The following is a 15876-nucleotide window of genomic DNA, read 5'->3' as shown; positions in this document are numbered from 1 at the left end:
TATACACAAGTGCTGTGGGGAGGGGAAGGGAGTAGGGCAGGAAGAGCAAAGGAAAAGATAGGCTCAGTCTGGGAAGGCCTCCTGGAGGAGGTGAGCTCTCAGTAGGGCTTTGAAGAGAGGAAGAGAGCTAGTTTGGCAGATGTGTGGAGGGAGGGCATTCTAGGCCAGGGGGAGGACATGGGGCAGGGGTTGATGGTGGGACAGGCGAGAATGAGGCACAGTGAGGATGAGAGACAGCTCAAGAAGCAGGATGGGCACTCTGACTGGGATTGGTATTTGCTCTCTGAATCTAGCAAGGTGGACAGCAGAAGTTAGGTGGTGGGAGAAAAAGGGAGACTAGGACACAGAAGTTTGAGTGGAGTAGTAGACTAAGCTTCTTGTAGGCAGAGATTATGCCTAGCAGCTGTACTGTACTTTCCCAAGTGTCTAGTACTGTGCTCTGCCCATTATAATTAAATACCACTGCTAGATTGGCATGCACCAGATTCCCTGACACCATGCAGTCATGAAGACTGACTGCCAAGGTACCACCAGCCAGAAAAGACCCTTTGGGGCAAGTCAAAGCTCCATCCCTGACTTTTTGTCAGTCACAAATTGGAAAACTGCCCAACGTCCTCTTTGTGCCAAAGTGCTGCACCCACTGAGCATCTAGGAGCATTTCGGAATAAAAAAAGGTGAGTACCGTCCGTCACTATTCTAGACTGTGAGCCCACTGTTGGGTAGGGTCCATCTCTATATTTGCCAACTTCTACTTCCCAAGCACTTAGTACAGTCGTCTGCACACAGTAAGCGCTCAATAAGTACAATTGAATGAATTCATGCCCACGTTTTATCATGAGAACTCATCTTGTGACTGGTTGAGAGGCTCAATTTCTTGGCCCCACACTGTTGATTTCTGATCAATGAGTTGATGCTGCCCTCTACTTGTTGAAGAGAAGAATGTGAAGTTGTCAACCACACAGCCAAGTTCAACAATCAACTTTGCGAAAGCCACACATTTCAGTGTGCTGTCACAGCTGGGGCAGCTCAACCATAGCTTGGGAGATGGGTGAAGAGGAAGAATGAGAATAAGCAGCAAAGGAATTTTAAAAGAGTCAGGGGATTTAGCTTGTAGGCCAGAGGCATTAGCTCAATGAGTTTTATTATCACATCTTGCTACCTAGGAAGAAAGTTTTCTAGCATGAGCTGTGGTAGACAGAAGGCATGAATTGAGATGAAAGATTGTATTCAGCACTAGCTTCTAAAGGCCATTATGACCCAATTTTTTGCTGATCTCACTTTAGTGAACTGAAGTTAGGGACTAGTTAGTGAACTCATTCCCTTCCAATGAGATTCTTTTTAATATTCATCACAACCCTCAACTGAATCTCAAATCAAGGTCTTAAAGTCGGATTGTATTATTACTTTGGCAAATATTTTTATTGTTCTACATTACCTTATATGCAATGCAGTCAGTACATTGTCATCGGAGTCCTTTTGTTTGCCAAACTGTCCCTGCAGCATATTGAGTTAAAGGGTGAAATTACACACACTCAGAATAAGGGCCAGTCTGAGACTAAATATTTGTTTGTGTCACTATCATAGCTTTTTATTACAAAACTGAGGAAAATTTAAGTTCATAGCAAAACAAAAGCATACATTTCCCCTAAAGTGGTCTTCTAAAAAACATAAAATAAAGGTTTCCCCATTGGGTCTTAAGCATATGAGACTTTCCCTCTTCTCCAAGATGAAAGTCTGGAGAATTTTAATTTATGAAATTAGACTAGTTTAGTAGGAGGCTTTATTCAGGCATACTGCCTCAATCACTGCGATATCTTGAAAAATTACTATTTCTAAAAGAAGATGGAGAAGTTGCTATGGAAAATTTGTTCTTTCTACAGAACCAGAAAGCAGGGGTTTGCAGTTGCTCTAAAGCTAGCATTGCCTTTCTGAAGGTTTGCAGAGGGCTGGGCAGGAAGAGAATGGGAAAGCGACTGAAACTTTATCCCAGTCTCTCCAAGAGCAGCAGAGAGGTAAGATGTGGAGACTAAATCAGGTTCTAAGAAATTGAATCCAAGCCAATTTTTCTGATCACCCTCACAATTTCAGCAGAGAGCAGAAGACCTGCAGAAACAGAGTAGACACACCATAAAATGCTTCTAGGCATTAAGTGCATAGGAAGGTGGGGATGATACTTACTACTAATAATAAAAAGGCTCCATATTCCCCTTCCAGTGGAGCATGGAGGAGGCAGGGCAGTTCAACAAACCCAGCCTCAGGTCCTACTCATCACCAACAGATCTCAGGTGCTCTTTGCTGTTCTCTACAGGACTAAGACATGAAAGTTCTCACACTTCCCCGAATGAGGGCCCTGCATATGGGGCAGTGCTGCAGGTTGGGGGCACACTCTGTACAGACTACCAAGTGACCACAGGGGACAAAGACAATGGAAACCATGCGGTTCATGCACACTTTGCAAGTTCGCTCTTCTTGCAAACGCTGCAGCTGCTCCTCTGTGCTCAGATTTCCTAGGAAACAGAGAGAGGAAAGGCAGGATGAAGGGCCTGGGCAGAGATCATGCCCTAGACAAGAGGTAAGTTCTGGGAAATAGGGAATTCCCAAATCCAGGTGCCTGTCAACTCTATACTCACTATATTTACCTTTTTACTACTATTCCAGTGTGTTTCAAGGGAAAAATGTCTTATTTTTCCTTTCAAGACCTCATTCAACTCCTAGCAATCTGACCAGTGAATCTCTTTAGGGTCATTTGGATCATTAGAGAGATGGGAAAGAGTGATTTTCTATTACAAAACTGCACCCTGCCCTGATTGTAAGTCACAGTTCACCTGCTCCTTCTAAGCACTCAGGCTGGGATTCCGTTCTGACTGCAGGAGTCTCAGGGGCACTCTTAACAGGTCCTGTGGAGAGAAAGGAATTTGTTTTTCAAACTAAACAACCCAGTTCTATGGCTACAGCGTATGAGCAATTCATTCATTCAATTGTATTTATTGAGCGCTTACTGTGTGCAGAACACTGTATTAAGCTCTTGGGAAGTACAAGTTGGCAACAAAAAGAGACGGTCCCTACCCAACAATGGGCTCACAGTCTAGAAGGGGGAGACAGACAACAAAACATGTGGACAGGTGTCAAGTCATCAGAATAAACAGAAATAAAGCTAGATGCACATCATTAACAAAACAGAATAGTAAATATGTACAAGTAAAATAGAATAATAAATCTGCACAAACATACACAGGTGCTGTGGGGAGGGGAAGGAGGAGAGGAAAAAAGGGGGCTCAGTCTGGGAAGACCTTCTGGAGGAGGTGAGCTCTTAGTAGGGCTTTGAAGGGAAGAAGAGAGCTGGCTTGGTGGATTGTCAAACACTTTTTCAAAAGTAGCAGTAATTTCATATAGCTCTGAATGAGACAGTTCTGATAGAAAGTAAAAAGTTTAGCTTCATTCTGTCCAACAACGGTTTGCTGAAAAAGAACACCATGCAAGGTGAAATAGCTTTTCCTCTGTTGTCAGTTCCTTCCTAGCCCTTGGAGATACCAGAAACAGTAGGTATATAGCTATCCTTGACCAAGTTTTTGCACTGGTCTTTGATGGCCTCCAGCAAACTCCCACTCCCTCATTCCACTCCTCTTTGGTGCAGTGGGTGATCCCTGAATGAACTTAACTCTCAGCATCAAACAGGTCTCTGTGCCAACTATCTTATTAGGAATCCACAGCTGTTATTTGTTCATCAGCTCCTTGCCTTGGAAACACAACATTAAGTGGAGGTCAATTTTTTTTCTTATGTTATTTGTTAAATGCTTACTATGTACCAGGCCCTGTACTAAGCTCTGTGGTAAATACGAGATAATCAGTTTGGAAACAGACCCTGCCCTACAAAGCATTCACAGTCTTACTCCCCATTTTACAGATGAGGTAACTGAGGTGCAGAGAAGTGACTTGCCTAAGGTCCCACAGCAAGCAAGTGGCAGAGCCATGATGAAAACCAAGGTCCTCTGACCTTGCTCACGCTCTTTCCATTAGGCTAAACTCCTTCTCCAAACTGTCCCATTAATATTTCCTTGAGGTGTTGTCTAATGAATGGTTTCATTAGTTAATTCAAAATTCTTGATCTGGGGTCCTCTAACTTGGAATTCTCCCTCCTGGCTACAAAGTCCTATGCAACTCATGGTCTGTGTAGCTGCTATCTGAAGAGGATGCTATTGGCTAGAAAACTCTGACCTATATGCAAGTACAGCTGAAGGGATATATGAGCAACCAACACTGTCCACAGAGATAGTTCTTTGCCAAATGGTTGTGCTTGATACTTGCTGTTTTGGTTCCTGCTTCTGGGTCTCCTAAACTTCCCAAAGCCACTGGCTCAGAGCAACCCTTTTCCTGATCATCTACATAATAATGGTATTTGTTAAGCGCTTACTATGTGCCAAGCACTGTTCTAATCTACATTCCAGACTGGTTTGGCTGCTACCAACTCAAGAATCTACCACTAGCAAATCAATAGGAGCCTGACAATCTTTACAAGTTTCTCTTCAGGGTCCAGAGAATAGCAACAGTACAGATGCTTGGGCTCTGCACCCTTTGGAGAAAGACTAAAACTAGGTTATTTTAGCCTGGACAAGGGAGGATACAATACATTATTGCCAATTTTTTCTCCATTATTTTACTGAGGACCAAACAAGGAGGAATAGCTTAATTGTCATGAGAAGCTAAGGTTGAACAGAGGAAAACTTTCCCCAAAGGGCAGAAAGTCTGGATATATTTTTAAGAGGCTGGAGTCTTATCTCTGAAGCCTGAAGATATACTGGGATGGTTGAGTCCAGTCTCCACCAGAGTCTGAAGGTTGGATGGAATGGCAGGAATTTCATAGCCCTGGGTTCTTTGCTTTTTCCTTATAAAATTTCAAAGATCTATAATTCACTAGTGAGCTACTGGAGATATAAAGAGGAGCCTTTATTTCCAATACTCCTTGCCACTATCCAAGTATCCTCCTCCTCAGGAGAGCAGTTTGTCTGAATGGGAGGAGGAAATGTCAGTAGAGAAGAGGAAGACTGAGAAGGGAAGTGTCATACCTCTATTCTCTTCCTCTTGGAGCAGATCAGAGACCAGGTCAGACACAGAGGTGTAACAGGCCCCTGTCAGCACATATTTACTCTGCACCAAACTCTCCACCAAGCTCTGGTCAAAACCCATCTGCAGGGCACTCTGTACTATGGAGAACTGCTGCAGAAAAGGCCAGTCCTGATTCCCCATTTGATCTGCAAAGCAAAGAGACACTTTACCAAGAAGGAAAGCTATGAAAACCTACTGGGACTCACAGGAGCAAAGACCTAGAAAGGACTTTGATGGGGCCTTATACGGTGGTTTGAAGCAGGAGGAGGGAGAATGAGGTAAATCTGTCTTTTAAAAATGCTATAAGTACTGAATAATCATTTTTAAAATTCTGAAGTAGCAAAAGTTCACACTCCTAGTAGTCCATAATCATAAATTTCTAAACCAGAGGGCATTCCCTATAAAAGGCCATCTTTTCCTTGAAACCAGAAACTTTCTCCCTTTTTCTCTAAACTTCCATTTTCACGAGAGGAAGTCATGGGTTTCTACACAGCAGAAGACTAAAATCCAAAACCAAAACAGTCTTTTGGCCTAAAAATTTCAACAGACTTGAGGCAAGGAAGCAGTATAGCCTTGTGGAAAGAACATGGGCCTGGGAGTAAGAGGACCTTGGTTCTAATCCCAGCTCTGCCACTTATCTACTGTGTGACCTGGGGCAAGTCACTTAAATTCTCTGTGCCTCTGTTTCCTCATCTGTAAAAATGGGGATTTAATTCTACTCCCTTCTACTTAGACTATGAGCCCCATGTGGGACAGGGACTGAATCCAACCTGGTTAACTTGTCCACCTAGTACAGTGCTGGGTACACAATAAGTGCTTAACAAGTACCTTAATAGAAAAAAAAGACACTCATTAAAACTTTCTCCATTCCCATCAAAAGCCTTACATTGCAGTTATGAATACTCCTTATTCATGTGCATCTTTATGCCAAAGGAAAGCTTTCTGCATCAAAACCTTACTATCTTTGAAGCATTCGGTCACTTTGCTGAGGTGAAGGTGGAACAGTCCAGACCATGACTGCAATAAGTACCAGAATGGCTGTTCCAATATGATTCATTTCAAGATCATGCTTTCCCCTACCCCACTTCACTCAGGACAGAAGACTAGTACATATGATTCAGGAGTTGGTAGGTCGAGCGCTCTGGACTGGAGTTTTCACAGAAGCTGGAGGTCTGGGCCTCAGGCTCCCTTGAGAAAGTTAAAATGGGAGAGGGGAGGCTAAAGCTGCTGGTAAGCATGAGGCTAGCTGGGGGATTGGGAATGCAGCCCCTCTTCAGCTTGATTCGAGCAGAGGAACTGCTCTCCTGCCGGCAACTAGGGCTGGAACAGCAGGAGTAGTGGGCTGCTTTTCCTCCTAACTTCAGGCCACAGCAGCCACAGCTGCTGCTGGTGACCAATGGCAGCTGGGCCCTACACACCATAACCTCCTTGCCTTCTGCTGGCAGCATGCTACTCTTGACCGAAGGACCTGTGGAGCTCCCATCATCTTCACCAGGGTGCAGACTATAAGCTCACTGTGCGCAGGGAATGTATCTGCTATATTGTAGTACCCTCCCAAGCAGTTAGTAGGACTCCACACATAATAAGCACTCAAATACAAATGACTGAAGGGTGACATTAGGTCTTCCCACAATGCCAATTTGCCACCAGTGTCCCAATAAGCTATTTTTACTTTTACCCCTGCTTCTCAGTATGTTTTGGTCTCACTCAGGACAAGTGAACAAGGTTCAGTACAGAAGCTAAGATTTCTAGCTACAAGGTGGTCCAGATGCTTTGCTCTACCAGGTTGTTCCCCCACAAAAGCCACCAACTTGATTTTACATAGAAAAAGGGCCTTCATTTGATTCTTCTCAGTCTCACTGCTGCATTTTTGTGGGCATTCTACATTGAAGATTAAGGGAGGGAGATCAAGTGACTTGCCTCTGAACATAGATCAATAGAAGAATGAGGTTTAATCTAGTCCTCTTTCCATTAGAACTTGCTACCTTTTGACACTGGCTAGAAGCATGTGACCAGAAGTCATAGTATTGACACAAGGATTCTACACAAGCATCTACCTTACAAGGAAGTCTGAATTATCATAAAGGTATTAACAGGTCTGGGGTGGAAATCAGATTAGGGACAAAGACTTTCACACAGCAGCAAGCAGGATCTTGTTTAGAATTTATTTTAAAAGTGGATGTTTCTTTACCACTGCAAATGAGAAATCTGCCCACCTGCTGTTCAAGGAAATTTTTCCAGTACCCATCAAAAAGGTGCACAACCTAGAACACTCATGAGGAAAGACAACAGGATAATTGTGGTATTTGTTAAGCATTACTGTGTGCTAAAGCTAGGATATATACAGTCAGATCAGACAGTCTCTATCCCCCATGGGCTCACCATTTAAGGGAATGGGAGAACATTTATTTAACCCCATTTTAAATAGTTGAGGAAATGTGGCCTAGAGAAGTTAAGTGACTTGCTGAAGGTCACATAGTAGGTAACTGTAAAAGCTAGAATTAGAAGCCAGGACTCCTGGATCTTGGTCCTGTGCTCTTTTCCCTGGGCTCTGCTGCTCCTGTAACATGTTCCTGTTTAAATAGGGAACAATACTGATCTTATCTATCTTGCCCCTCACTCATGTACTGCCTCTGACCTGGAAATCCCTCCCTTCTTAGATCCAGCCATTACTCTCCCCCACTTCAAAGTCTTATTGAAGGCACATCTCTTCCAAGAGGCCTTCCCTGATTAAGCATCCCCCTTCCTCTTCTCTCACTCCCTTCTGCATTACCCTGACTTGCTCCCTTTGTTCTTTTCCCCCAAAGCACTTACCTACATATCTGTAATTTATTTATATTAATGTCTATCTACCCCTCTTCTAGAGTATAAGCTCATCATGGGCAGAGAATGTCTGTTTATTATTGCACTGTACTCTCCCAAGTGCTTAGAGTAGTACTCTGCACACACTAAGCGCTCAATAAATACAACTGAATGACCACTAACACAGAGACACTTTGATTTACATACAGAGGGGCCAGTCCAGTGTGGGACCATTGGTGAGTACAAAAATCCCAGTTTGGCCCATTTTGTGTTTTCAGGAAATATACCTATTTCAAGGTACAAGCTTCCTCTGCCATTTCCCTGTTTGATGGGACAAAGGGAAGAAGTTCAGCAACTAACCTTGGGCTACAGTGGACTCTTGCTCATCCAGCTGTCCTGAACTTCCCTGCAAGTGACCATAATAAAAGTCATTAAAAACACCATTAATTGAAACAGTAGGGCCCCAAAGGATAGGGACAACTGAGCTTACCAGGGATTCCATGGGAGTGAAATACAAGTCATGGATGCTGTTGATGTAGTCCCTTCCCCTGGCTTGAAGCAAGAACTCACATCTAAATGTGGAAAAAAAAAATAGGACATTGAATGTGGCACATTGTATATTACCTAAAAATAACATCACCAATGGAGGTGCTCTATCTTCGAGGCAAAGGACCTACAGGATCAAAGTTTATATCATGTGGGGGTTTATAGCTGCTCTTAGAAAAGAGAAGAGTTTATCTCCTGGACTAAAAGAATCTGTCAATTGACTGGGGAATCCCTCCCTGCAGGTCTGGTGTCCTTTGACATTCATAGCCAAGAACCTGCCATTCTTTAGCTCCCTTCCTTTCCATCTTTTCTCCAAGCCTGGCCCTGCAGGTGCCTCTCCCAGCAGCCAGGCTAAATCTGGCTGTCAGAATGTAATATCAGGGGGCCAGATTGGCCTGGAAAGGGGGATGCTATGGGCAGGTGAGAGGAGATTTGACCCTTTCCCAGAAAACTTTTCTGGAGGAGGAGGGAGGCAAATTAAGTCAGAGACTGGAATGGTTATTTCCCTAAAGTGAAAAAATCCCCGATTACCTTGGAAACCATTTAGCATGTTCTCTCCAGGGATCATCCCCTTGTTCCCAGTTCCTCAGGCCACCATCACAGTAGTAACAAGTCACCTTATCACGGTGGCCTGAAAGAGACATCAAGAGCCCATCAGTTTCCAGCACAAAAATGCAGGTAGATTATTTCCAGGATATATCCAACTCCTATTTGCAACAAGCCTCAGAATGGTGGAGTAAGGCTTCAGAAGGTCAAAAGAATTATTCTGAAAGGCCATGCAGATTTAAGTCTTTTCTCTAGACAGATTTAAGGCTAGAGATTTGATCCTTGAGAGTTCCACCAAGGGTTGGATCCCTGACTCCAATCATCTTGAGGTCAGTGCATCCTCAGTGTCAAGCAGGCTGGTGAAATATGTTTAGCCCACCTGCTCCTTGTAGAATCTGAGAAATAGCCAGAGTAAAACTTAGTGAGGCTCTCTTAGGGGTCAGCTCACTAACTCTTAAACTGTGCCTGTTAAAGATCTAGTATGCTAGCACTTTAGCCATGCCAATTCAGTCAGCTCCTCTACCCTCATCCTCAATGAAGTATTGTCAACATGGCAGTATTCAACCTCAAAAAACAAAATGTAAAAGCAAAAACCCTGATTTGACTATGAAACTGTACACTTGCCCCTTTGCCAATGATCAACCTTAAAGAGTTGAGTAAAATGCAGATTTTTTCAACCCAAGTTTTCAGAGTTGGATTCAGAAGGGATCTATCTACAGACACAGAGAAGCAGTTGAGATTTTTCTAGAGAAATTAAGAAAGTCAAATGATTTATAATCATTGCTTCTCCCTCTTCTGGACTCTTCCACATTCCTGCTTTGGGCTTGTGTGTGAGATTATTTAAAACTGAATGAGAAATTTAAAAAGGCAAAAGGCACATTTCACACAAGTAACAGGGGGAAAATGAGATTTAGTAGTAACATCTCTACTGTTTCTTTCTATTGACATTTGGGTATGTTTTCAAAAGTAATAGCATTTGTTAAGTGTCAAGTACTCTACTAACTCTGGAATAAATACAAGATAATCAGATCAGACACAGTCCTTGTCCCACATGGGGCTCACAGTCTACAGGGGAGTGAGAATGGTTATATAAGCCTCATTTTTAAGATGAGGAAATTAAAAGCATAGAGAAGTTAGGTGACTTTCCCAAGGCTACCTAACAGGCATATGGATCTCCCAGGCCTGTGTTCTTTACAAAAGATTCAACTGATTTCTAAAATTATACAAACTCACTACAGTTAAGCAAGCACAAAACTGTACTGGGGAAACTGAGTAAGAATTCATTCATAAAGCTAGAACATATGGAGTAGTTTGTGCAACCCACCTATACTAATATCTTTCCCAAATGCTTAGTGCAGTGCTCTGAAAATAACTGCTCAATAAATATCATTGATCAATCTTGACTCTAATCTACAATATGCTTAAAATGCATAAACCCCCAGCAACATTGAAAAACAATTTCATAAGGCGAATCTCAAAAATGAGGTATGCTAGGTCCCAGAGTTGGGAGGCCAAAGCCACTCTAGGCAAGAGGAGAGCTTCATACCTGAATAGAAGAAGCCTGCTTTGGCCAGTTGTTCTGGCTGAGCCATGGCATTCAATGGCCAGTTATGGAACGTTGCCTGTCTCATTGCTTCTGACTCCATATCAGGGTATGTGGGCTGCCTGGCCAGCCCACGCTCCTCCTCTTCCTCCTCTGCCTCCTCAGGAATTCTCTGCAGCTGGCTCAGGATCTGCCCATCCACACAGTCTGAGGCTTGCCTTGGTGGGAAGGTGGGAACGTTGCCAACATTCTTGCCGAGGACAAAATCACAATTGGGGAAAAATCGCTGATGCTCTGACATTGGCGAATCCCCAGGCACCCAGCTCTTCAGAATCCCACCACAGCAAAAACACTTTACACTGTCTCCTGGTCCAACAAAGAAGAAACCAGCCTTGGCAAGGTCCAGGCCCGAGACAGGAGCAGTGGATGGCCATTGCAGGAATGTTCTCTGCCTTCTCTTCTCACTTCTCATGCTGGGCTTGGCCACATCCAGATTTCCATCATCCTGAATGCCTAATAAATCCCAAATTAAGTTATCCTCTAGGTTTATATGCTGCGAAATAAAGAAAGACATGTCTCTAGACTGTTAGTCCAGGCTCCTGAATAAGGCAGATGAGTGGGATAAAACCTGCTTAGTCCTGGTCCAAATCCCCGACATATACACATGGGTCAGCCAACTGAAGTTTCTGGAAAGTGCACAGACTGGATTCAGCCTCTTCTGCTGGAGCAGCAGCCAATCCAATACCAGAGTTTCAATCCTGCCTGTCACACAGGACCTCAGCAGCAGCTGTGGTTGCTTTCATGGCTCCAAAAATCCAGGGACTTCTCTGAGGAAAGGAGAGAGAAAGCTCAGCACAAAGCCACTCTTTCTGGAAAATTCAGGATTGCTACAGGGTCCTCAGCATAGGTTGGGAAAAGGAGGTTAGAGAGATTCAGATTCTGATTAAACTGAATGGGAGTGTTATTTACAACCTAAAGAATGAGTTAGTCTCCTTAAGAACAAGGGCCCTTGACTACCTTTTGAAGCTATGTATCCCGTGGGGATCCTAGCTATAGCACAGTGTCAAAATAGCTCATCAGTTACTTGTTTCTAATTAGTTTTCTACAGAGTAATACTCTACAGCCTGAATCATACCCCCTGGTACATGAGAGATGTTCAAGCTGGGATCCTGCCTGTTCATGTGGTTACTATTTTATTGTTAATTAAATTAGAAGTTCCAGGTAGCCAGAGTTCAACATTAGACACTTGGGGATCATCCATGGCTGTTTGCTGACAACCTGCAACATTAGACTTGAGGGAAGTACAGGAATCATCTCTCGGCACCCAGTCTGCTTATTTGGGAAAGCCACGGTGCCTTTCATCCTGTCTCTTAGGCATCACAGTCAACACGTAACTGGACCTGGCCCAAGCTATGCTGAGGGAAAGGACAGTGCCTCCTTTTCCACTCAAAGGTGTTTACTGAGCACTTACTGTATGCAGACCACTGCATTGTATTGTACTACGAAATGACAATACCCCAGAGTTAGTAGACATGATCCCTGGCCACAAGGCATTTACAGTCTAGTGAGACTCATTGTTCCCCTCCCCAATCCACAGAAACTCATTTCCTCACTTTGCATACGTGGAGTAGTCTGCTTTGGCTGTGATACCACGTATCAGTCGCTACTGATCAGATCACTGCCCAAGCTCACTGTCATAAGTCACTAGGACACTAAACCATATGAAAACACCTTGGATAGTGAAGGGTAGTAGGGTTTACTCGGATTGTGAGTAAGATTGACTTTTCAACCCACTCATCTACTTTAGCTCTGTTCAGAAGGATGAAGGACTAAAGGACAGGGCTTTGCAGGAACCTCCTCCTGTTATGTTTTCACAAAAGCCTTGTAGACAACAGGACATCATAAACCCGGCATCTAGCTCAATTAGGAGCTCCAACTTCATCAGCGAAGTCTCTCAGCCTGAAGGCACCTCGAGCCCTTCTTTCATTGTGAGTTCATTTCTGGTAATACTTTGTTCCTGGAAACTCTTCCTCAGTGAAATGGAGAGCTAAAAGAACAGATGCTGTTGAGGGGGAGGAACAAAGAACCTCAAATGAAAGATTGGTGAAAGTATTCTGGCATTTGGCAACATGGGAGGAGCACTAGAAAAGCCTACCATGTTTATTCTATGATTCTGAATGAATTAGTGTCAATCACACATCCCACTTAAGCATTCGTCACACTTAGGCAGAGTTTCCTACCTGGCCTGTTTTCACCAGGGCTATGGATGCAGCCTAACCTGTAGAAGCATGCCTTTCTCACCCCTTTCCACAAATGCAATTGGTTAGATTTTTAAATAACTAAAAGTGTAACTAGAGACAAAGTTTCCAGTGCAAGACATCAAGGTAAGATAAAGGGTGAAGTGGCAGTAGTAATTGTATTGGTACTAAGCACCAAAGTAAACAGATCAAGCCAGTCCCACCAGAGGTCCACAAACTAAGTAGGGACAGGCAAAGTGAAATACAAAAATAAGTTTCAGAATTAACAGTCTAAGATTATGAAATGCACAGCAGAAGAACAACAGAAGAAGGAATAGAAAGAGCAGTGAGGCCTGATGGCTCAAGCACAGGCATGGGAGTCAGAAGGGCCTGGGTTCTAATCCCAGCTCTGCCACCTGTCTGCTTTGTGACCTTAAGCAAGTCGCTTAATGCCTCTGTGCCTAAATTCCCTCATCTGTAAAATGGGATTAAGACTGTGAGCACCATGGGGGTCAGAGACTCTGTCCAACCTGATCAGCTTGTATCTGTCCCAGAACAGTGCCTGGCAGTAGTAAGGCCTTAAATACTGTAATAACAACAACAAAAACTGTTTCCACTTGTAGCTCTTGTAATTACAGCCCTCAGACTAACAAAGTGAAAGATCCTAAGATAGATGGCCACTCCAATTGCTTTCTTCATGCCTAGGGATTACCCTGAATCAGAAATTTCTGACCCTCAGAAAGTTGGAGTCTGCAGCAACTCCCTTTTTAAGACATCCCCAAAATGCTTTGTTTTCCCCCACTCTTAAATTCAACCTCTTCTTTGCAGGAAGGGCAGCTGGCATTGTGTGACAAAAGATGGTGGGGTTGCATCTATTTCAGAGAGTTCAAGGTGGTCTCTGCCTTTAGGGAAAGCTGGTGTGGTGACCAGTCCACTGTTTTCACAGCAGTTCTGCCAAATCAAGGATCAGAAATCTTTCTCCACAGCAGAGGCAGCCGACCCAGCCTCCAGCCCCATTCTATCAGTTGGCTCAATAATAACTGTGGCAATAATAATAATGGCATTTATTAAGTGCTTACTATGTGCAAAGCACTGTTCTAAGTGCTGGAATAATAATGGCATTTGTTAAGCACTTACTATGTGCAAAACACTGTTCTATGCACTGGGGGGAATACAAGGTGATCAGGTTGCCCCACGTGGGGCTCACAGTCTTCATCCCCATTTTACAGATGAGGTCACTAAGGCTCAGAGAAGTTAAGTGACTTGCCCAAGGTCACACAGCAGACAATTGGTGGAGTTGGGATTTGAACCCATGACCATTGACTCCAAAGCCTATGCTCTATCCACTGAGCCACGCTGGCATTTATTAAGTGCTTACTATGTGCAAAGCACTGTTCTGAGCTCTGGAACAATAATGGCATTTGTTAAGCACTTACTATGTGCCAGGCACTGTATTAGCACCTGGGTGGATACAAGCAAATCAGGTCGGACACAGTCCCTGTCCCATTTTACAGATGAAGTAACTGGAGACCCAGAGAAGTGAAGTGACTTGCTCAAGGTCACACAGCAGACAAGTGGCAGAGTCTGGATTAGAGCATATGACCTTCTGACAGATCCGTGCTCTATCCATTAGGCCATGCTCCTCCTCTTAAAACCAAATGGAAAAAAGGACAAACTAGATCTAGGTAGCATAAAGAGAAAGGCTTACAGTTTAATGCCTCAGCCATTTGTGTCCCAAGTTAAGCTAGGGGATGGAACACTGAGAGGATAGACTCTTGAACAGAGTACTGGAAAAGCAGTTTTTATTTCCATCCCTTCAACAACCTCCTACATGAACGCATGTCAAATCCCTTCCTATATCTTGGCTTCATCACCAAAGCTGCACCCTCTCTTAGGTCTGCCATTAAGAGAACAAGGACATCCATAAGTACTGCTGATTAACCAAACAAGTACCAAGGACTGAAGGCCGTTGGGAGAACATGCCAGGCATTCCAAAGCAATTCTAAACTTAAGAATTAAACCTTAACTTTTACTTCAACTGTGACCAAAGAAATTCCACTACCTAGTCATACATCATCTCCATCCCACACAGCAGTCCTCCCACATAGCCTCATTCAATTTCATACCCATAAAGCAAATGGCTTTTATGAAATGCCAAATGTTGATTTAATCCCTGAGAATTGAAGCAGTGCCTGAGTATTTTAAGGGAGTTATAAATGTCATCACCCCTCTCCTTTGTTTTCCTGCTTCATTCCCTACCATCCACCCTCAACCAAATAACTCATCATTCCTTCATTACATGTTTGCATGATCTGTAGCATTCCCAACCTGAAGCCTCTCCCCTTACCCCTCTGCAAAAATGATGACCCAAGTTCAGAAATTAATGTAGAAGTAAAGTGTCAGAAAAAAAAAATCTTAAACACCTTATTCACCTCTTTCAAAGCTGAAATATAGCCATTACCTGCTTCCTAAATGAAGACTAGCTCCAACCTCCTTAGGCTCCTTGCTCTGACCAATCTTCTTTAAAGCTGTTGGTCCAGCTGTTTCCAGTTCTTCCTTGGCTGAATGCTGAAGGCATAATCACCCCAAACCATGGCTTCCTTCTGTTAAAAGATTCACCTGGAGGTAGTTCTTAAAAAGTCTCACTTCCCTGGAGATGATCCATTGAGACTTAGAAATTTCTCTCATTCAAACTCTCATTTTGTAGTATTCCAAAGGTTTGTGTATTTTTTCTTTCTGTAAAGAGAAAGGGCAGTTTGATGTGCACATTCAAGAAAGAGTTGATTAAATTCTTGAAATTTCAACTTCAAGGCTCACCTTTTTCTTCGTCACTGGAAATGTCACAATTGCCTTTCCCTTCCTGTTTCTCCTCCCTTTGGGGAACATTCAGTTGCAGGCCACTGCTCAGCCGGGGGAAATGATAAATTTGCAACCAAAGTATTTAATTCATCTTGTTCTGATCCTAAGAATCCTAGCAATTGGCTATGTTTAGTCAGAAGAGAGAGTTAATAGAGGAGTGCTCAGGGACTGTCTCTAAATCCCTAAAGAGTAGTTAAATAGAAGATAATGGCCAGCTGTTGTTCTTTGGTCTTTTACTAT

At 43.4% G+C, this 15876-nt stretch overlaps 1 protein-coding gene across 2 annotated transcripts; it reads right to left on the bottom strand.

Moving 5' to 3' along the window:
• Positions 1-1577: 1577 nt before the first annotated feature.
• Positions 1578-11348, bottom strand: BIRC7 (baculoviral IAP repeat containing 7). 2 transcript variants are annotated; one of them, XM_038750547.1, is made up of 7 exons: positions 10544-11348; positions 8983-9082; positions 8396-8477; positions 8266-8311; positions 5064-5249; positions 2826-2897; positions 1578-2507 (listed from the first exon to the last, which is right to left on the bottom strand). In XM_038750547.1, the coding sequence occupies exons 1-7, from the start codon at positions 11112-11114 to the stop codon at positions 2311-2313; spliced, it is 1254 nt and encodes a 417-aa protein (XP_038606475.1). In that variant the 5' UTR covers positions 11115-11348; the 3' UTR covers positions 1578-2310. The 2 variants fall into 2 exon arrangements, with proteins under 2 accessions (XP_038606475.1, XP_038606477.1); XM_038750549.1 differs by lacking the exon at positions 5064-5249.
• Positions 11349-15876: the final 4528 nt, after the last annotated feature.

The sequence above is a fragment of the Tachyglossus aculeatus genome, chromosome 8 (genome assembly GCF_015852505.1).
Source record: "Tachyglossus aculeatus isolate mTacAcu1 chromosome 8, mTacAcu1.pri, whole genome shotgun sequence".
Classification (NCBI taxonomy): Eukaryota; Metazoa; Chordata; class Mammalia; order Monotremata; family Tachyglossidae; genus Tachyglossus; species Tachyglossus aculeatus.
The sequence above is the reverse complement of the archived record's forward strand: the minus strand, read 5'-3'. Positions and strand labels throughout refer to the sequence as shown.